General features: G+C 43.1%; 3 protein-coding genes across 4 annotated transcripts; 1 reads left to right on the top strand and 2 right to left on the bottom strand.

Annotated features, from left to right (window-relative positions):
- Positions 1 to 61: 61 nt before the first annotated feature.
- On the bottom strand, positions 62 to 1,651 carry LOC143317093 (galactose-specific lectin nattectin-like). The gene is made up of 5 exons (XM_076725048.1): positions 1,521 to 1,651; positions 1,323 to 1,429; positions 1,053 to 1,187; positions 867 to 972; positions 62 to 420 (listed from the first exon to the last, which is right to left on the bottom strand). Exons 1-5 carry the CDS (start codon positions 1,579 to 1,581, stop codon positions 344 to 346), a joined length of 486 nt encoding a protein of 161 aa, XP_076581163.1. The 5' UTR covers positions 1,582 to 1,651; the 3' UTR covers positions 62 to 343.
- Positions 1,652 to 6,274: 4,623 nt separating this feature from the next.
- On the top strand, positions 6,275 to 15,210 carry LOC143317294 (E3 ubiquitin-protein ligase TRIM39). 2 transcript variants are annotated; one of them, XM_076725377.1, is made up of 15 exons: positions 6,275 to 6,397; positions 8,892 to 9,033; positions 9,495 to 9,750; positions 10,672 to 10,886; positions 10,979 to 11,083; positions 12,083 to 12,178; positions 12,315 to 12,548; positions 12,655 to 12,802; positions 13,099 to 13,146; positions 13,259 to 13,300; positions 13,430 to 13,494; positions 13,707 to 13,817; positions 13,954 to 14,072; positions 14,197 to 14,293; positions 14,382 to 15,210. In XM_076725377.1, exons 2-15 carry the CDS (start codon positions 8,893 to 8,895, stop codon positions 14,532 to 14,534), a joined length of 1,830 nt encoding a protein of 609 aa, XP_076581492.1. In that variant the 5' UTR covers positions 6,275 to 6,397; position 8,892; the 3' UTR covers positions 14,535 to 15,210. The 2 variants fall into 2 exon arrangements, with proteins under 2 accessions (XP_076581492.1, XP_076581493.1); XM_076725378.1 differs by having other exon boundaries at positions 13,274 to 13,300.
- A 380-nt stretch (positions 15,211 to 15,590) lies between these two features.
- Positions 15,591 to 20,626, bottom strand: cmasa (cytidine monophosphate N-acetylneuraminic acid synthetase a). Its single transcript, XM_076725379.1, has 8 exons — positions 20,271 to 20,626; positions 19,493 to 19,635; positions 19,242 to 19,397; positions 18,976 to 19,112; positions 18,745 to 18,839; positions 17,808 to 17,979; positions 17,566 to 17,731; positions 15,591 to 17,438 (listed from the first exon to the last, which is right to left on the bottom strand). The coding sequence occupies exons 1-8, from the start codon at positions 20,492 to 20,494 to the stop codon at positions 17,224 to 17,226; spliced, it is 1,308 nt and encodes a 435-aa protein (XP_076581494.1). The 5' UTR covers positions 20,495 to 20,626; the 3' UTR covers positions 15,591 to 17,223.
- Between the last annotated feature and the right edge of the window lie 1,867 nt (positions 20,627 to 22,493).

The following is a 22,493-nucleotide window of genomic DNA, read 5'->3' on the forward strand; positions in this document are numbered from 1 at the left end:
TGGACACAGTGTGTAAAACCAGAGTGCGACACAGATTCACAAAGACTCACAAAGCAGATCATTGCCGTGCTTCAGCCTTTTATTTTTGCATAAAGAAAAGCAGTTCACTCAGAATAAGGTTGTTTTAAAGCATTGTTTTCATCACAAATTGAATCTGCTCTTATTAAAGACACAAAGCCCAACAGACACCCACTTCCTGTTTGTCGCTTTGTTCCTCAAATTGCATTGCAGCAACAGAAAAGAAATAAGTGAGATGAGATACGCAGCCCTCGGGTTATATATGAGACCGGAACGCAAAGGCATCAACACACATCCACCCGTGTTCGGGGTTTTGACAGGCACTTCATACCCCTGGAGGCTTTTTGGCACAGACAAATGGAAGATTATTGGAACACCGCGTATCGTCCCAGCACCTGTAAGCTGTAAGAGGCCAAGACACACAAGAGTCAGACAGCGACGGACAAACCGAACGTCTTTTTTCTGCATAATAATATCACTAAACAATGATGGTTAACTTATGGGCGCAATCATCACATCAATACGACCACCTGGAGACACCTGTTTTCACGGGAACGACCGCAGAAGTGGTTTTCAGTACACTGCCAGGAGTTTATGTGTCTGTTTGAACGATGCGGTCGTGAAACTGTACAGGTGTGTAACTGAGATCAATGTAAAGGTTCAAGGGTGGGTGTAGGCCCATCCATGAGTACTCATGTGACACCCTTCAACATGTTGGCGGGCGTCACAGCTGGAGATCCCATCGCAAGACACCGTTTCATCTTCACAGAATTTTAAAAGCATTTTTCACTTGAGAATTTTTCCCAAAAATACATCGAGCACTAGAAATAATGTGTTCTGTAAATTACCTCCATAATTCATTTGTAAGCAGTGCTGCACCCAGAAAAGGTTGTCAAACCGCCCACAGTGCCGATAGCTGAAGGATGTACCATCAGTCCACAACCAAACACCCTCCTGAAAGACAGAATAGAATTTAAAACTGTACGAAAACAACCGATAAATGACACGAGTGACCGGAGTGACTAATAATATACCTTTTGGCAGTCCGAGCCTCCGAGCCACGTTCTCCCGTATGCGTGTGTTTTCCACCATATCAACCTCTGAATCCTACGGTACTCGTAGGCGTTGTGCACAGAAGCAAGGTTTGCACCCAAGGTCTGACAGTATTGCTATACAGGAGGTAAACAGAGGAATTGCAAAATTAATAAAATTAAATAAATAAGAAATAAATCTGAGTAACAGGAAGTCAGATGATGCCAAAAAACATGTGACGGCATTGTACAGTGCATTCACATCATGGTTACCTCTGCTTTAGCCCACGGCAGCATCGTTGAAACATAGTAGAAACAGCGACCGCGGACGTTAGTCCAACCTCTGGGACAAGATATCCACCTCCTCCTTGGAGCCCTTGCTGGAGAGAAACCCAAGAAAGACATTGTGACTGGGTTCATGTGGACCGTTCTCTTGAAATTACTCATAACTTACATCGTATCAACACTCACCAGAGGCTGTGGCCAGAAACATGACGGCAAAAACAAGCACGGACGCCTTTAGCATCTTCATCGTGGAGATGATGGAGATGACGATGACCTCTGATGAAGAAACGCAGACGGGCCACTGAGGCTTGTGAGGAGAGGACGTGTTATAAAGACCAGCAAAAAGGGGTGGAGAGAGAAAAGTGAAGAGTCACAACAAAACCTGCTGCAGAATCATCTTGACCGCTGGCCTGTGGCTTTGACCATCTGCTGTGAAGGTGTGAAAGACTTCTTACATGTGCCGTGTTATCTTTCCATCTGTTTCAAGGAAGGCTTACACTTCCTCGGCTACGGTTCTATTTGGTCCAGCAGGTGTTTTTAGCAAAAAGAAATTAATTAATAAGATGTATATAATAGAAATGACTGGTTATGCTGCTTTATGTGCTGCAGCTGAACAGCAAACTGGCTGTTTAACCTGCAAACGGATGTCAGCAGTGCGCCACAGCTTCGCTTAGCATGAAGGTGGGCTGTTGTTCAGAATGTGTCGCTCCTGTGGTAATGCAAAGACTTGACAGACTGTATGGAAACAATATCCACATTTATATTAATGGAGAGCGAACAGTATTCTGACAAATGACAAAGCCATCAAACGTCTCCCTTTGGCTCCTCATCAGATGTGAAGGCTGTTATCGAAAAACATCCACGCAATTTCATTTCAATTGGACTTTACAACGTGCTCCGAACCTCTGGAGTATTGTGCACAGAGAGTGACTTTTACTGGGTTTGGAGAGGATTTCTGTGCTCAACTGTTCAGCATAAAAGGCCTTTAAGGAAGATTCACTCTGAAATGTGCTGAGCAGAGATACGGTGATACGCTAACTCTGAAGCAACACTTGATCAACTTCTCCTTTCTTGATTTCACACGTTGCTGCTTCTGAGAAATATTTACAGATATTGTTGAACTGATTATAATAAGAACATCTGCAGGCCAGAAACAGCAAAACTTTTGTGGCGTTATCAATAATCACATAAAGCTACCAATAATTCTCTGTTGATCTAGAAGGAGCGGCGGCAAAGACACAGTAACTCTGATGCAACAATTCATCGACTTCTCCTTTCTTGAATTCATACTCTTCTGCTTCTGAGAAACCACACTGTGGCCACGATGTATCAGCGTTATTGCTTAATTGATTCTCATATCTACATGTCACAGTGTGGAAGCTAATGACCTCTGTGGTTTACTTGTAGAATACTGTATAAAAAGCACATAGATCGTCTAGATTAAATGACTGTTTCTAGTACATTAGGCAAGATTTCTGTATATTTTGGTTCATGACCAAACACCTGCAAAACTAATTGTCATTTAGTGCTAATTAGCAAATGATAGCATGCTAACAACATGGTTAAACATTATATCTGCTAAACATCAACACATTAGCATTGTCCTTTTGAGCATGTTAGGATTGATGTTAGCATTTAGCTCAAAACACCTCTGCGCCTGCAGCCTCACAGAATCACTAGTCTTAAAGCATCAATAACGGAGCAGGTGTGCATATTATCCATGTGCCTGATTGGCTGTTCCTCTCTGAGATGATACAATAACAATTCTTTATTTGTACCTCCTGCGTTTTCTGAAGTTTCAGAGCGCTTTGAAGTGAAATGTTTAACCAGGTTTCGGCTGTTAACGGCACTGTTGCACAACACCGAGGTGTGTCTAACACATCGCTGCAATGATGTAGCATTAACAGCTTATCGCATCGGCTTTACTCAGCAAACACATTATCAAATAGAGAACTTAGTGCACACACACAAAGACACGTATGGACACCATTATCAGATGTACGAAACTTAAAGGTCATGTCTGTGATCCAAACACACGGTTAAAAGAAGCTTTAAAGTATCTCAGAGGTTTGTTCACATTAGTCGTTTCTGTAAACTCACGAGCTGAACAAACCTGGATTATCAATTCATGACATCTTTGTCAATGAAAAGAGGGAACAGGTACTAACTTTAAAATCTAATTTGCTGACAAATAGTCAGTAGTATTTGCAGTATTTTCTACCTCATGCAAACAAATGATCATTTGGAGCATTTAGCAGCTGAAGTACCAGATATTTCCCTCAGGGGTTCGTAGAGTCCCAAAACAGAGCTGAGACAGAGTAAATATTGGAGGTGATGATATCTTGTGTGTTCACAACTTGCTGTGGCCAAAAAAAAAAAAAAAAGTTATTGAAGTTATTGCACATAAAACAGAAGTTTCCATTTTGCTAATTTACAGAACTTTATGTACCTTCCTTTGTGCCATTCCAACAGGTCCTCATACCTGAATGACTGAACAGGTTGATTGACAATGACACCCAAAGTGACATATATGGGCCAACTTATATGACCGATGGAGAGTAGGCCACCAGCAGCAGGTGTAGTGGACCTTCAATGTGCCGGACTGTCATTACTTCAGACCTTCATTGTTCCAGACCTTCATCGTTGAAGGCGTAACATTGTGAAAGCATTGCAGTTTACTTAGATATAAGTACCAAAACTACTTTAGAAAAGACGATGATGTGGGTTAAAATAAGTGTGTTACTGTTACATCTATGTCACCTGTCACCTCTTTTGTTCCCATCATAATTACTACAGCCATCGGAGGCCATTTAGTATCATCATGATGTCATTAAAGAGACACACAGAGAAAAACAGGTTCATTCTTGGCAACAGCCAATGTGTGTCAAATGCCTGAAATGTAAATGCAGGTACAGTTATCAGTTGGCAGCGGCGGTGAAAAAGTGCAACAGTCCGGAATGTACAAGAGGAAACGCGCTGCTGGTACTGCTGATCAGCAGATAGTTCAGTCTTTACAGCGAAGGAAAGTTACCCGAAGCCACATCGTCTATGTGAGCCGCTGCAGCACCGGCAAATCAAAACACACCAGTTCTACAAGCTAACTATTCCCCCAAGCACTGCAGTGAAGTACACTTATGAGGTACTTGAGGTTCTTGAGTCTTTTCCCTTGTATGCTAATTTATACATTTAAGAGTGTAACATTGTAGCATTTACACATTTAATTTGCAGCCATAGGCTCCAATTTCTTTGCAATAGTTTATAATGAGCATATTAAAATGCTTCCGTACATGTTAATCAACAACCCAGTAATTTACTACGATGGTAAACGGCTGTTTAGTTTTTTATGCTGTTGTCAGAAGTCTCATAATTACAGGCTGATCATGAGACACCTTTTCATGTGGGTCACTTTTGACCTAGAAAAACTACTGGCATGCACCAAAGGTTGTAAATATTAAGAAGCTGAATCATCAGCACAGTTAAGGAAGATGTTTTTTTAAAAAGCCCAGCATCCTATGTGGGTACACACTGTCTTCCCCTTATCTCTCTATATCTGGAGGTAGCGCATCATTAACCAAAAGGAATGACAAACCTGAAAAATGTGAGATGCCGATGGTTTAAACACGTGCACATTTGGAGAAAGTCAACAAATGCTCTCGAAATAGGCACCAGCAGGGAGTGCGGAGTTGAAAGGGAGCTGAATCGAACAAAGGTTCATGCAGGCGGCAGACAGAACAGCTCCCACAGCTCCGTCTCGAGGAGTCCCGCCAGAGACGGGGAGATGATAAGAGGAGCTAAATTTATTCTTCGTGCCATCGCTGAGCCTCGGTCACGAAGTTGGACGTTACTGAGATTCTAGTGGTATCACAACAATTAGGACAGAAATGATGAGCTGCAGGGTGGAGACAGCTCTCAAGACAAAAAGACAAAACAAAAAACGTGTGTGGCTTGATGATTTGATAAGAACTGATTTAATAAGAATAAGAACTGCTAAAATGTCATTGTCAGTCGTCTTTATGTCAGCTTCTGATCACCCTTTTAGACTCATGAAGGGACAGTATATGATTTAATGCCTTTTTGAAGAGACATGGGTTTGTTAGCTGTCTTGCTGGGTCAGTCCAGGACATGGTTAGCCTAGCTTGAACAGCAGCAGCTGTCATTTCTTCAGAAGCAGACGCATTAAATTAGTAAAATAAGATGACAAAAATCACCCAAAAAACACAACCGGCAATGGACCAGCTGCTGGAAGCCGATATATTCGTCCAATCACCCCAAACTTGTCACCAGCTCCTGAGGGAAGCTGCTAAATGCTCCACCACGTTCGCCAGCTAGATGCTAACACTGTCTGTCTGCTGTTGGTAGTGTGCTGAAAACACCTTCATGCTTTAACTGGAAGTACACCAATGAGATCAGTGAGGGTGAACCAACACACTAAAGCTGCAGACAAGAAAACCAAAACAACGAGCAGAAGGATGCTAAAAAGTGTTAAAGAGCTGGGAGCTGCAGAACGGGATGATAACTCTCAGTCACATCATTCGTGCTCATTTCATCTGTCGCTCATACAAAATAATGATTAGAACAGCTTTGATGATGAAATTTAGTGCATTTTCTTCCTCGTATCCTCACACAGAATCTGTCGGGCCTCTGGTTGCTGAAGGAAGTTGATGTTGTTACGCTGCTTCCAGGAAACTTTACGAAGTCAAGAGAAACAAAAAACGAGGGAAACAAAAGGTTGGGGGTAGAGTCTGTGGTCATTTGACCTACTCTGTGGGTATGTGTGTGTGTGTGTCACACTCCCACCTTAACCAGTCCTGCCACATTTACCTGCCAAACAGAGAGACAGGTGAGTGGGCGTGGTGTGACTTTCCTTTCCATGGGAGAGGAAAATCACAATCCTCCCTCTCTCACAGACACACCTTTATATTTCAGAGCCTGAGAAGACGACCATCATAAGAGAGCGTGAGCCATCAAGACACAACCTCCAGAGGTCGAGACACAGGCTGGAAATCCAGTTTTTGGAGCCTTTTGGATACATTCCATACAATTCCTACCCGGCAACAAGAAAGGTACCAATTATCACTGTCTTATTTCGTGTTTAACAGTTGAAGCATCTCAAGAAAATGTGTATTTACAAGTGACAGGCGCAGAAACATTCAGCGTTACAGTCGTATGTGCAGTTTGTAGAGGGAGATCTATCCTACCACACGTCACCCGATTGGTCTTAAATGTCAAAAGTCAGTTAAGTGATGATTCGATGTGTTGGACAAACATCTGAAAGTTTTCAAATATTCACTTTCCAAACTCACTTTCCAAAACTCTCAAATCATTATTCCGGGGAACTAGCGTGTAGTGTAGTTTTCCTTTAAACTTATCTATCAAAAGGCCCAACAGTCGGTCAACATGTTTGCATGTGTACTTAAGCCAAACACTTAACTCTGAAAGGCTCTTTAGCTCAAGGTTCACATCACCTCGCCCCTTTGATTCTTTCATTAAGAGGGCGCACTGCAGGTGAACAGGGTGAAGATTTCAACTGATCGGTATCACCATCACACTTCCTGTGTTGATTACTTGCATTGAGACATTTTTTTTTTTTGTATTACCAGTTTTCTCAAATTTAATGTTTAAATATGTAAATAATTCATTATCTAATCAAATGTGTTCTAATTTGTATACTGGGAAATCTTCTTTTTATCACTCTGTAACTGAGAAAATACTGTGAACAGCCGTTAAGAAAATACGTTTCTGCTTTGTTTTTAGACATGAATATTAAATAAATCAGGCTAATGATCTATGAACAAACCCCTCAACAGTTGGGTGTAAATAAGTGTCACTGAAGTGGAAGTTTCTGGATTCGTGTATGAGAAAAAACTCATTTTGCCTTTAAAGATTTATATTGTAAAATTAAATTTTTAGACAAACAATAAGGTAAACAGGGTATCACCTATAAATATCACCATGAAACGCCTACTATTGATTAATTACGTTACAATAATTATTATTTTCATTACAAGTTTTCTTAAATTTTATGTTTAAATATACAAACGAACCATAATCTATTAAATGTGTGCTAATTCAGGCGCTATTAGCATGACACACCGTAATCTCTCACCAAAGTGTCAGTGGTTGAGTTGCATTGTGGGTAATGTTGGTGCCAAGTTTTGGAAATGAAGAAGAAAACATGGAATATAAAAGTTCTGCTGCATTAATTTTCATCTTTTTTTTTGGGGGGGGGGGGGGGGGGGGGGCAAAAAGTGAATGCAGTGTTAAATCAATGGAGCACTCCTTCAATATATAACAATAATAATTTGACTTCTGTTGGTCAAATTTCCATTTACAACTGAAATATTTCCTCCAAACACTTCCATCCAAGTGTTTAATTAATATGCTGCACACGTGCATCTTTAAACCCTTTTTTTTTGGATGTGAAAGGATGGAAAAAACAACCAGTTTCTGTTTATTTAACTGTGCGAATTTTCTACGTCTGCTTGGGTTTCTTGTCGTCAAAATAAACATCTGTACTGCGTGCGTTAGCTCTGTGATTGATTATCTACGACAGGACGCAGGCAAAGAAAGTGGGCTGATGGAGCAGATAATGGAGCAGACTTAGACACAGCTGCTTACAAAACTGTACTTTTAGCAGTAATTAAAACTGTTATTTAACACGTGTTGTCAGTATGATTCAACTTTAGAACAACGTAAGAGAAAAGACTTCGTCCCCCGAACATTAAACCCTCTGTGTGTTGTGTAAGTGATAGATGGATAGAATCTCGCCCCACTTCATTCCTAGAGTCTTTTGACCATCCTAATCTGATATGTGGGGACACGGGTGATTTGTGTGTTATGTAATGTGTCCATAATGTGTCCTCTCATAACTCCAGCTTTACCTCCATTAAGCTATTAACTGCCTTCATTCTACTTTTAAACAAAACAACAAAAACCCCTTCGTTTTAGCATGACTGACGCTGGTTTTCCCCTTTCCACTCCTCTCCTCAGTTTCACTTAAAAGGTCAAACATCTGTCGCGGACTGAAGAGTCACAGCACTGACAGGCCGTCTATATTTAACGCCTTAAAGAAGAAAACGTTCAATATTTGTCCTGAGGTTGATGCTCCAGTGAAGGTCATGGGATTATTAAACTGAAAATGGTCTCTTCAAGAACATGCAGGTGTTGACCTACTTTTACGTCAGTCTACCCCTTAGAGCGAGTTTTCACTTCATGAATTTAGCCCTGATTTTCCATTTGCTGACAGTTTTTGGAGCACTTCAACAAAAGCCCCTCTTCTTTTTCTACACTGGTTTTTCGTTTTAAATCAGCCCACAAACAACTTCAAGGTAGACGAAAGAACGAAAGCATGAGTGGACACATGGTCGTCCACACCCTCACCTGACCGTGTTACACATTGGGAATTAAGAAACTGTAATGAAAATAGGGAAGATTATTCGTCTTTGAATCAATGTGAGAGTAATAATTAGACCTATCGAAGAGTGTTTCTGCAGCCTCTTGCTCTTGTTTTTCGGTACTGATTCAGCTGTATGTCACTTTCTGTCTCGCCGTCGGCAGGATGTCCTTCCACGGTAGTTTTCTGTCTGACGAGCAGTTCCAGTGCTCGATCTGCCTCGATGTGTTCACCAACCCTTCGTCCACGCCGTGCGGCCACAGCTTCTGCATGGGCTGCATCAGCAGATACTGGGACGGACTGAAGGTGTGTCAGTTCGTCTTTGTCTTTCCCTCCTTTCTTCCCTCCTCGTCTCCTTCCTCGCTCCGTCCTCGTCCATCCTTTGTTAGCCTCCTTTTCTTCCTCCATTCCCTCAGCTCGTACAAAGACTTTCTCTCTCTAACTCCTGTTTTACTTATTCTTTCCTTCCTTTGTTCCCTCCTTTGCCTCACTTATGTGCACTGTTTACATGTTGCTTGTGTATTTCTGGCATGTGTGCATGCGTGTTATAGGAGAGAAACTGATGGTTCTCTCTGTGATGCAACATTAAGCGAAATACTTTGGGCAGATTGTGTTCATTTTTCAAAAACTGACAATCTATCCATTCATCCTGACTTACTTCCCTCTATCCCCTTTCCTGCCTCCTCTTGCTTCTGTCTTTCCTCTATATTTATTTTCTTCTTCTGTCCCTTTTTTCACTTCCTCCTCCATCATCCTTCCTGCCTCAGGTTTGCCAGTGTCCTCTGTGCAAGAAAACCTTCCAGAAGCGACCAGACCTCCAGATCAACAGGACGCTGCGAGAGATCACCGAGCAGTTCAGATCCATGAAAGGAGGAGGAGGAGGAGGAGGACTGGGGAGGGAGAAGAGAGGGGGAAGAGGAGGAGGAGACGGAGGCATACCGGACAGTTTGTTTGATGAACTGAAGAAGAAGCTGCCTCGACCTCTGCTGAAAGCGCCAATGATGCTGCCCTGTGAGGCTCAAGGTAAAGTGAAGTAGGATGGAGCTTACAAATGACCTTCTGGCTAATTTTTTTTTTTCTGTTGTTTGCTCGGGAAGCACACTTACCTTTTTGAAGATATCTAGCTCTTATTGCTACAGAGGCTGTATGCACTCACTGTAAATCCATGAAGAGTCTGCCAAATGAAAGCATGCAATGCAATTAAGTCTTCAGATAAATAACACTGACAACCTCAGTCTAAAAGCGGCCGTGTGCTTTTTATCGCACTTCAAAAATCCATCATGCCTTCATTCATCACAGACAGCCGCAGAGCCAGTCTGCTCGGTTTTGTCGCACATTCTGCAGATGATACGTGACCTTGCTGTCGGAGCTATGCTGCACAACAGCAATCCTTAACACGAGTCTGCAGCCGCAGCGTTAGGCGCTGTGTGAGGCTGCAAACGCTGACGTCAGCATGTAAACAGGCTCTAATAACAATGTTAACATGCTGTTGGTGAGCAGATATGTTTGATAAGTTTAGTATGTCAGCATGTTAACAGCTGCTAATTAGCATAATGCAAAGTGCTGGTGAGGCTGATGGGAAAGTAATGAGTTCTGCAGGTGTTTGATCATAAACTGACATACTGGACAAACTGATTTTGGCTGGCTCCACACTAGATGAAAAGTCATAAGACTCATTGGGAAACATTATTAGGAGACTATGAATGTTTAAAAAATGAGGACGATCCACCTAATGAATGTTGAGATATTTCATCCTGACAAAAGAAGTGGACCAGCTGACTGACTGACCAATCCCTTGAAGTCCACCGCAAACGGAAAATAAGTCTTTTTGGAGTGTTAAAGAAGCTCAGTGAAAGAGGAGGGTGCACAGCTTTTTGAGCGATGTTGCACAAACTTCACCTTCCTTGACTTTCCTTTCATTTCCTGCATCTTCTGCCTTGAAAGGCGAGACCATCTCAACATCATCTGATACATTCATGACCTCACTGGCTTCTTCAGTACCAAACGACAGTCCGATCGCTGCCATGAGCCACACCTGCGGACCTCCCCCGCCGCCTCCCCCTTACACCCGCTCCAATGGCCGCAGAAGGTTCACCGTGAGTGGGGCGGCAAGCAGCCAGAACCTCCCAATCTGTGAGATCCACCACAGAGGAATAATGGTACAATACTTTTACCTATAACCCAATATCTACCTTTGATTTCCTAGTAGATAAAGGTTTGACACTGCAACTCTCTCCCTCACTGGCTTCAGATTTACTGCAGGACAGACAGAGAATGCATCTGTCCTGAATGTGAGATCAGCGACCATCAAGGTCACGACACAGTGCCTGTGGAAGACGAATGGATGGGAATCAAGGTGGGAAAGCAGGACAGAGAAACGTTTGTTCGATGTTTGAAGTGAACCATTCAGACTTTGAGGAGTGCTCTCCTCAAGCGTCTTTGTTTGAAACACAGAACAATGGCTATACGAGGAAGAACAACAACAAATCACAAAATGTTACAAAGCAGGTGACGGCAAAAAGTTCCTCAATGGGATCTGAGCCAAGCAAAATACATTTGATTAGGGTACAATGCAGCCTGTCCATGACTGTAATGGATGATGCCAAAGTCACTGAATGTACAAACTTGGAGGATATCCTGCTTACACCATGGACACCTGCCAAGGAAGGCCATTTGATATCTGTTTAAACATCAGAAAATATGCCTGACATTCGTCTAGCCAAACAGGAAGTGTTTTAACAGTGAGAGGTGAAAACTACAAAAACAGAGAACAGCGCTGCATTTGTGCATGTTGTTGATGCAGTTACACAAATAATCCTGGGTCCACACCCTTACTTGGCACATTGATTTTGAACTGCTATGAAACACCTGCACCTGATTGAATGCTTTCTCTCCAATCTGATTGGTAGTAGGATTATTGGATTCAAAGACAGTAGGGAAGTACTGGTAAGCTGGGACAACACAGCTTCCTGTAAGTAATGTATGCAGTTTTATCAAGTACCTATTCCCATGAACACAGCTTGCAAACTCTTTTTTTCTAAGCTCCCGATCGGCCATCGCATAATTCAGGGACAACTATGAATCTGTAGATAATCATATTCAAAAGTGTGTATGCATGTTTTTCTGTATTTGTGGGGTACCAACACCGCAATCTCACATGGTGTTGGTTCTAACAAGTTTGAACCAGAAAGGGTTGGGTTTAGGGTTAGGGTTAGGGTTAGGGTTAGGCAAGTAGCGGTTAGGGTTAGCATGACTCTCCACAATGAATGCAAGTCTAGAAGTCAAGTCCCCAGAATAGATGAAACAAGGCTGTGTGTGTGTGTGTGTGTGTGTGTGTGTGTGTGTGTGTGTGCAGGACCAGCTCAGTGTCTGGGAGCAGGAGATCCAGGAGATGATCAGAGAGAGGATCAGGAAGATGGAGGAGATCAGGATGTCAGTGAGTGAAGTGGAGGTAGGACAAACATAAAATCTCCAAATCTGACTGATTTTTAAGTGTCTTCATGATTATTCATGGTTCTCAAAGTTCATATTTCTTGCTAACCTTTGGAGGACTAAAAAATTAAACAGCTATTTAAAAAATTCCCAAGATGGCGGTGGAGCGAGAGACGGCAGGCAGCGTTTGCCTGTTTTCTATGCTAGTGTCTGCCATTGAGCGCTCGCAGGCAGAGCTGATGGAGGTGATGGAGATGAGCAGGAGGGCGGCCGAGCACCAGGCCGACGCCATGATACGACAGCTGGAGCTGGAGGTTAAAGAACTACGAAGGAGAGAAGGCGCCCTCTCCGAGCTCGCCCAGTCGGACGACCACATGCACTGCATCAAGGTCGGCGAGGATCTGATGAGGTTCAGCTTGATGTAATACTGACACAGAGCAAACACTGTGGGAAACCTGAGCAGAACTGAACTCACTTTTTTAACCTACTTTCCAGACGTTCCCCATCCTCAACAGCCCTCCGCCTGCCAAAGACTGGTCCAGGGTGTCGGTGAACTCTGATCTGGGAACAGGAACCATCTACAGGTCGCTGGCAGTTCAGGTGGAGAAGTTCCAGCAAGAACTGAAAAACATCGCAGAAACAGGTCCGTGATCTGTGAAACACAAGGCCGATAATCAACATCTCGAGTCAAAAGAGGTTTTATAATCTCAACTAAGATGTTCCTGAGTTTGGTATCATCAAACATGAGATCAGTCCTTTCAGGCACTGTCAAAGTACTGAAATACTGCCCTCTGGTGGTAGAGCTTTGTATGAGCTGTTATTCAGCATGTTTAGCTTTTCCAAATCACACACAGAATGGCACCAACTACATAGAATAAAATGAACTTTGAAGCGTACAGCAGTTTATATTTCCTTATTTGTCTCTTTGTTCCCCTCCAGGTTTTCCTGCCCTGGTACTGGAACCCAGTCCAGTCCGAACACTGCCCAGTGAGTGTGCCCATCGTCAAGTGTGCATTCTACCTTAAACTGGTCAATGATATAAATCTATGCAGTGTATTAGTGAGTTTAACGTTTCAACATTTTGTCTCGTTGTAATGAGGCTGTTTCTCTGCAGGGGTGAAGAGTGTGCAGGAGTATGCAAGTATGTCACATTCACACAGACTGAATTCACTGAAAACAATATCATGGATCCATGAAGTCAGCCCAGACAGCCAGACATGATTCCATATAGAAAATATAAATCTCTCTTCATTTTCCTTTCTGCACACAGTGGCTGTGACGCTGGACTCCAACACCGCCCATCCAAGACTAATTATGTCAGAGGATCTGAAGAGTGTGAGACGCTGTTAAATTTTTAAGGCAATTCAGGGACTCAAACCTGCGATCACAAACCCACATGAACTTTGTTAACAATCTTGAAAACTTGCCTAAAAATAATGAATACAATCTTGGTATAATGTTGGTTTTTGGTAGGCAACTTTGTCTGTTCAGTTGCTGCTGTTCGGTCTATGAAGCCGAGTGTCGATAAACTGCCCGTCTCTCTGCAGGTGAGGTGTGGAGATCGACACCAGCTGCTTCCAGACAACCTGGAGAGGTTTGACAGAGTCGTCTGTGTCTTGGGGAGGGAGGCGATCTCCTCCGGGAAACACTACTGGGAGGTAAGAGGCTTCTCCTCTTTATTTGATGCTGAAAAGATCCCAATTCATTCATTTAATTTCTCGAGATTACGTAATATTGAAAGAAATACATCAAAAACTTTTTGGATTGTCATTTCCTACTACTTCCTGTGAACAGGTGGAGGTGGGCGGGAAGACGGACTGGGATCTTGGGGTGGCCAAACAAACAGTCAACAGGAAGGGAAAGATTGATGTTACCCCGAGCAATGGATACTGGTTCCTCAGCCTGAGAGACAAGTGAGCCCTCAGTTAATTACCTAAAAAGAGCTTTTAGTTTGGTTGACCTGCTCACTGAAGTGCTTCTACACACAAAACATGAGTTTTAATTGGCCAAAGAATATGAATCCATGTGTCTCCTCAGGAACAAGTACGCCTTCCGCACTGAACCCTCCACAGACGTCCAGGTGAACCTCCGACCGCGAAAGATCGGGATATTTGTGGACTTTAAGAAAGGACAGGTGCAGTATGGGAAATCCGTTGCCTCAAGACGTCCAGTCTCTTTCAGCTTGTTGTCTTGTTCGGTTTACTTATACTGTGTGTCCTCAGGTGTCTTTCTACAACGTCGATGCCAGAATCCACATCTACACTTTCAACGACACGTTCAGTGAGTGCATCTACCCGTTCTTCAGCCCCTGCACGAACAAATCTGGGAAGAACAACGAGCCGCTGATCATCACGCCAGTCGACATGACATGGTGACATAACAACACCTGCAAGATATTTGCTGTTTCTTCCTCGTTTTTAATCCACTTAAGTCAATGTTAGCTTCCTAAAACGTTCTATTGGCAGATGTTGTCTGACTGTGGACAGTTTATTAATACAGCTGAGACATTTTAATGGTGTATTTCAAATGATTTTGATCATTTATTCACACGTGGATTTGGTATTATTCTATCAATAGCTTCATTAGATGTACGTCATGATTGAGTTTTAAAGGAATAGTTCCGACTTTCACTTTTTTGCAGAGTTAGATAAGAAGATCGCTAACAACGCTGTGAAGCTGCTAAATAGAGCCAGCAGCCTCTTAGCTTAGCTTAGCATAGAGACTGGAAACAGGGGGGAGCAGCTAGCCTGACTCTGTCCTTTGCTAACAAAATCCACACACTAGCAGCGAGGTGCACAGATGTTTTGTTATTGCTCTAACCTGAAAATAATTACCCTAACCCAGCTGCCTCTATGTTAGCCAGCTAGCTACCTGGTGCATATAATAGCACAATTTGAGGCAACATGATGCAAATGCAACAGGTTGAATAATACTTTTTTTTTTTGTTTCATTGTTGTAATTTGAGTCTGAGAATTTTAATAATTGTCTATTTTTGTTTTTATTTTTTCATCTGTGTATATTTGAGGCACTTTGGGATGCATGTTTGTATGGACGGCGCAATATAAATAAAGCTGAGTTTTATTATTTAAGTGGGGTTTTTTGTCTTTTTATGGGATTTGCTGAGAATTAGCAAAATGTCAAACATCACCAGACTTTAAGAATTTTTTTCGCCTTAAACTGAGGAGTGAAAACTCGAAACAAGACAACTGGCTCAGTCAAACTCAGTCATCTCTTCTGTTTGTGGTACCTGTGAGGTGAAAGTGTAAAAATCTGGTTTGGTGGCATTTTAAGTTCCTGGATTCTGGGTTGGTTGCCAGGTGACCTCATGATGACAAGAGCAAAACGTGACAAGCATTGAAAGGATTGAAAGGTTTGATATTTCTGTCTGTCTGCTGAGTATTAAAAACACAACACCAGAACCTTCAGTCATCTCCAGTAAACAACTTCATTGAAAATGATTCACGCAGCAAAGTAACAATTATTAAATAAACAGGGTGAAGTAAAATCACATAAAATCAGTCAAATGACACGTAAACATTGCAGCGAAACAATCAGCCGTCTCTGAGGAGGGTGAGAAAAGAACAGTGGATAGAAATGACAGCACACAGAACGACATCCTGCTTCACCTCATACGTCCATAAACAGCAGACACACAGCAGCTAATCCAGCCCCCCCCCCCCCCCCCCCCCCCCCCAAAAAATGAAAACCAGCCAACAACAAATTCAACCAGGCAACTTAATCTCTTAATCTCAAGCGGCAGCTACAAACTGATGATCAGTAACCCTCCCATTCAGAAATGGGACGTTGCCATGAAGCAACAGGTGCACAGTCAAAGTTTTCTGATGCTGCCTTCAGGTGACGTCTGGATAATAAGGTGCAAGCTAAAAAAAATAGTTCAACATTTTGGCAGAATACATTTATCCTCTTTCCTGGTGAGAGTTCGATGAAAGGCATGACAGCACTCATATCTATCTGGGTTAGCTTAGCTTAGCACAAAGACTGGAAATAGGTGTAAACAGTTAGCCTGGCTCGGTCTGAAGTAACACCTCTCTACATCTCCAAAGCTCAACAATCAACTAGTTATGTGTGTACTGTTTGTTCAGTTAGAACAAAACTTTAAGTATAAAAGCAACTTTTCATTTTTCACTTCAGTCACTCTACAGATTAAATAAGGAGGATATGTTAACTAATTAGTAAACTGTACACATATTTTGGTACCTTCAGACAGAGCCAGACGACCTGTTCTTGCCTGTTCGCAGTCTTTACGCTAAGCTAAGCTAACGAGCTGCTGGCCGTAGGTTCATAAAGGCCAGAAAGACGTGGAATGGTCTCAATCTTTTCATCAACACTCTTGGTAGGAAAGCATTATATCCCAAAATGTTTGACTAAAACCTTAAAGGCCAATGAGAAATACTTAAAAACGGGTTGCAAACAGGATGAAAAGGTGTGACACTGACAGGTACAGAGAGGACAGAAGACTTTGGACCGTGTCATATTTTGGTTTGAAATGCTTCATCTTCTGTATAAAATATCATTTGAAATGTTAAAAAGCCGCCTCTCTAATGAAACACACATGATGACAATAACACACTTTCTGCTCCGTAACATCAGATTTTTAGGCTCGGGGGCACTATTTGGTGTTTTTGTAGATAGGATTGTACAAAACAAACCTTTTAGTGCATCAGTCGTCACCACACACTCACATCTGGTTTTCAGTCTTGTGGCTTTGTTTGCATTGGGGTGAAAATTAGTTCTGCCTAAAGCCCAGTGCTACAATCATCAAGGTGTGCACATTTCAGATTCGGATGTTGTATTCACAGCATGACTTAAATTAACCCTTACCTGAAAATAACTGAACAATATACACGAGAATCTCATCTTTTGAACAAAAAAGCTACCGACCGGATTACTTGAACGCGTGAGATTTGATTGTAAACAAAGTGAATCATTAATTATTCTAAAATCAGGTAAGTACTCACAGGTAATACTGTTACATTTCTCTTGAAATGTGCAGTTTGATTTCTGCTGTCTGTGTAAATCTGTGTAGGTTTCATGTATTTAGGATCAGAAGCTGCTGCTGTCGATGCGGTCCTGCTTCATCTGCGACTTTGCTTTTTCTTTCTGCAGCAGAATGTGTTCAGCAAACTCCCTCATGGCTCCCTTTCCCCCCACGCTGTGGCAGGTGTACTTGGCAGCATTGATGGCGACCACCGGAGCGTCTCCGGGGACAGCGCTCAGACCCGCCAGGTTCAGACAGCTGACATCTGGTTTATCGTTGCCTGACAGAGGACGGACAGAAATAAACATCGTGCATGAATATAAAGTAGTACAATGTGTCACACACATAAAGATATAACACATCATATGAGTGAGAGTTTCTGTAAGTTACACAGTAAATCTGTTTACCCATGAACGCCACATCCTTCCATTGCAGCTTCCTCTGCTCCACCAGTGGCTTCAAATCATCCAGCGGCTCCTCTCCCACCTCGATCACCTGGCAGCCCGTCCTCTTGCCCAGTATGTCAGCGAGCGACTGGGCCACGGGGTCGGAGCTGGAGGTCAACAGCACCACCTGGTGGAGCAACAGAGGGTCACATGCGGCCGTGTGACGCGAGCCAATTCACCAATGCTCCTTTTCAAATTCCCACCTCCACTTCTTCCCTCTGCAGCATGCGGATGCCCATGGTGTCCCTGGTGTTGATGGACACCATCTCCTCTCCGGACACAGACAGAAAGATCCGTCCCTCCGTCAAACAGCCGGAAACGTTACAGAACATCAGACGAACCAGCTCTGGCGTGTCGCGACCGAAGTAACCATACCTGTGGAAAGAAGAAGGGAATGGACTAAATGGACTTTTACGTCTGCTTCCAGTGAATAATGTCCAGGCACAAACACGCTGTGGTGGACTGAAATGCTTCAAATATGGATGCTGCTGCCGAGAAGCTACAAACTGTAAAACATGGACTTCACACATGTTCTACCCGACGATCAGCACAGTTTGAAGCTAGAGTCACCGATTCAGCAGCTGACCAAATGACAGTATATGGTGCTGAATAATGGCCAGAAAAGTGTTTTTACGAAACGTGAATTCTCGAGCTACGGTTAAAAATGTGTTTCGTGAGCTCACAGCGACCTTTGACCACTGAAATCTAATCATCCTTGAACCAAAGTGGACGTTTGTGCCAAATCTGAAGGAATCCCCTCAAGGCGTTCTGAGATGTTGTGTTTACAAAAACAGGGCGGCAACCCGAAAACACGTTGCCTCCGGCCACATGTGTCAAGGGCACAAAGGCATAAAAATGTTGAGGGAGAGGAGGATGTACAGACAGGTAGAACAGGTAGGACAGCAAAATGCTAAAGAAGAGAAACAGAGTGACAAGATCAACTCAAATCTGACCGAAATCCAGACGTTTTTGTGAAAGATGAGCAAACATGTTCACTCCTCCACCGCTAGTGATTTCCCTCCAGCCCCTGAAGCGCTTGATCAACGGCAGGCTAATGGAAGCGTGCTGTCAGCACAAACATCCACCTGTAAAAGGTGCTTAACCAGCTGTGGCGACAAAGCATTTCTGTGTGCATCTCACCTGAGGACCCTCTGCTCTGCCACGGGCCAGTCGATGTCCACATCGATGTCCACGCTGTACTCTGGCAGCATCTCGTAGTACGCGCCATTATCACCCTGCAGGGAGGCGAACACAAGTTGCACGGATGGATGCGTGCTGCACATTCAAAGGCAGGTCACATGGTCACATGTAAGGTCATGTGAACAGAAACAAGATTAGGACCTTCTGCAATGAACTGTGGTGTCCGCTTACCTGCAGAACTCCTTTGTTCATTATGAGGTCTCTCTTGGTGAAGTAAAAGGATCCGTTCTCACACAGCTCGCCGGCCCAGTCCTGCCGCCGCGGCCGTTTTTTTGGGTCCAGATTGAGCGGTTTGGTAAACTCACCAGCTAGAAGGCGGCAGGGTAACAGTTAAAAGTCCAGTCTACAGCAAACAGCTTCAACAATAATCCACGTCACCTCCATCACGGGGCGGTCATGTGATCTCCATCAGGCACAGAGGAAGGCGGCAGACTCACGTCTTTTCTCGACCTCCTGCCAGCGGAACTGGTGCCTCCGGACCACCGAGAAGACCGAATCGAAGTTCTGCAGCGTGATCATCTCCAGGGCCTCCTTCAAATGGAACGGGTGGAGACACGGGGACGTAGCCTGAATGTTGCATATCACATCCACCTCTGCGAGAAACACAGCGGCGAGACGGTGATTTGTCTGATCAAACAGACGTGTACTGATTAGATGAGAGGTGTGATGCTACAGCTGATTTGCATACCTGGGTTGAGCCTGGCGAACTCCTGGATGGTTTCCAGTGACGTAGAAGAGTCTTTGGAGACTTCAGGACTCCTGCGGTGCACTTTGGCGCCCCAGTTTTTCGCCACCTTCTCGATATCAACATGGTCTGTCGACACCCACACGCTAGGAAAAGGAAGGTGCATCATTAGCGTTTTTATTTCTGTTTTCATAACTGTATGTTCTGTCTCATTGTTTGCTTCTTTAATAGTTTCCTTCTATGGACCACAAACAGACAAATACAAAGCGATCAATGCTTCCTACCCCTTCAATTAAAGCCAAACTAGTCTGCAGTGCATGATCTGTTATTAGCGTGTTATTACTGGCATCTAAATTAGGACATTTTAACAGGAAGAGGTGGCTCACAGCAGGATTCATACAAACTATTTCTACACTAAAAGTTAACATTATAAATCCATGATATAAAGCAGAGAAAAGCATCAAATCCACACATCCAAAATACTGTCTATTAGACCTTTTTCTAATGATAAATGCACGATGAATTCATGATATAGCTAGCTATTCGTTTCATGTAGACTTTCTGCATGAATTATCTGTCTATAACTATAACCTGAACTGTTCATGCACATCTGCAATGTGGTCTGCAGTGAAATATTCTAACACTAAACAACACAAATAAGCAGGTATACATAGACGAAGGAAGCCATGTTCAGTGTTTGTAGGACATTTGGATGTTCTTCAGGTTTTGTTATTATTCTCACAGTAACTGTTAATATCACATCCTCCATTTATTGATCTACCTGTCGAACATGTCGGAGTCCACGGCAGCCCTCAGCACCCATCCGATGAGCGGCACTCCGGCCAGCTTTTTGATGTTTTTAAGAGGAATCCCTTTGCTTCCTCCCCTCGCAAGAATCAACGCAGCTACGTGTCTCTTCTCACCCGACTTGACCTGCTTACAAGCGGGCAGCGGTCCGTCCTGCTCACCGTTATCGCCGGGGAGGCATCTTTTCCTGGAGGCCATAACGGCGAGATGTATTCAGGGGTCCGCCAAAAGCACCGCAGATAGCAGTTATCGCTGAAATGTCGCTGGAAAAGCGGAATTGTAACGGAACAACTGGAGATATTTCTTCTTCTGGTGTTTATCTCTGGACGCGACTTTGTTGACTGTAAGCTCCCTGGCGCCACCTCCCGCCCCGGAGGATGAAGTTGTCGAGACATTTTTTTATAAAGGCCAAGGTTTTCATGTTTCCACCTTCACGAATTTGCTGCTTTTCCTTTTAATTGTTTTAATAATTTTAATTTATTGTTAGTAATTTTGTGCTTTTGGATGGACAAAGCGAGCATTGTGAAGGTGTTACTTTTTACCTGTAACAGCAGTTATCAGCTTTTTTATTTAGGCATTTTTACAAACCAACTAATCAGTTGGTTAATGGAGAAAATTATCAGCGGATCAGTAATATTTTCAGTGCAGGACTTTAACTTCTAACAGAGTATTTTTACAATGCTATATAGCACTTTTACTCAGTGTTCAAGCTACTTGGAAAGTGTAGTGAGCTAAGCTAACATTTAATGTAACATGCTAATGTTGCTAATTAAACAATAAGCTGTGTTGTCTGCTCTAACTGCTCCAAACCCAACATGGCATCAAAACAAACAAACAAAACACACAACAACAAGAAGCAGGTGTCTTGAGTGTGTGTGTATGTTGATATGTGTGTGTGAGTGTGTGCGCGCACCTGTGCTCACATAGGCGTGCTCACTTCAGACTTGGGCACGTTTGAAACCTCAAATCACTGTCGAAAAAGAAAAAAACCCAGACTCCCTCGTGCTCGGTTCCCCTCCATCCTCATGCGCTGCCATATTTCCATCAGGCAAACTGAAAAATCGCGTGACAGACGCCGCAGGTACGAGCCCAAGGATTGCAGCGTGACGTCACGACCATACGGAAGTGCTTCTGTTTATGGCCGTGGCGTCTTTTCCTGATTTGTTTTTGTTTTATTTCAGTAGCCAAAAGCGTGGCTGGTTCAGACTTTCATAAATGTTTGGGGAAATTTACTTTTAGGGGAAAACGGTGCCGCCACTCGGTCAATAAAAGAGCTGAGCTACTGAAAACATGTTGGACACCACAGCGACACCATCACGCTACTGAGAAATGAAGTTGGTACTTACGTTCAGAGAATCAGCCTACTTCCGCCATCGCTTCTTCTTCGTCTCCTTCTTTTTCAGGTCTTTTCCCGCTCCTCCGTCGGTTCCCTGCATTGTTTAGGTCACCTTTTTGAAGAAGAAGAAGCCTTATGCGTTCAATGTCAGCGGTGTGTGGAAACATGTCGTTAAAGGGGCGGATTGCAGCCGAAGCCGCTGAACTTCAAACTAGTTATGAGATGAGTGATGACTGAAAACTGGGGCAACAAGAGAGACCGGTTCAGTCCGCTGGCCTCTGACCTTCTGGTGTTTAATTGATCAACAGCGCCACCTTTTGACATCAGGTGCAAAGGACAGTTTTATGTATTTATTTTTATTTCATCGAATCTTCTGGTCTGGTCTGATCTTTGGTAAGAACAAACATGGAAGTGTCATAAGATAGAATTCATATCGAAACTGATTAGAACATTTTGAACACAGTATTGTAGAAAAACGTACTTCAGTATTTCATTTCTTCCTTTTACGGTGAAGAACTGTGCTGCTGACTATGAAAAATAAATAGTAAACAACTTGAACTATGCGGTCAATACTTGTTTTTTCCTTTAAGGAATTCCTCTGTTGTACACACTTTACATTTTATTTTATGTTTTCTTATTGATGTCAGACAATAAATGTGCTCCACCTATAGAGAAATGTGTGTTACAGCAGTGGATTTCACGTTGAATGACTGGAGCTGAATCCTGTTACGTAACAGTGCCTTAATTAACGCCCATTCTTTGCGCTTGTTATCTATTGTCCTGGTCACATGAAGTTGGTATGTCGCCCATCCTCTTATTTGCATATTCTTCACCAGCAGGAACAATGAGTCTCGAATCCTT

This window comes from Chaetodon auriga, chromosome 24 (genome assembly GCF_051107435.1).
Source record: "Chaetodon auriga isolate fChaAug3 chromosome 24, fChaAug3.hap1, whole genome shotgun sequence".
Classification (NCBI taxonomy): domain Eukaryota; kingdom Metazoa; phylum Chordata; class Actinopteri; order Chaetodontiformes; family Chaetodontidae; genus Chaetodon; species Chaetodon auriga.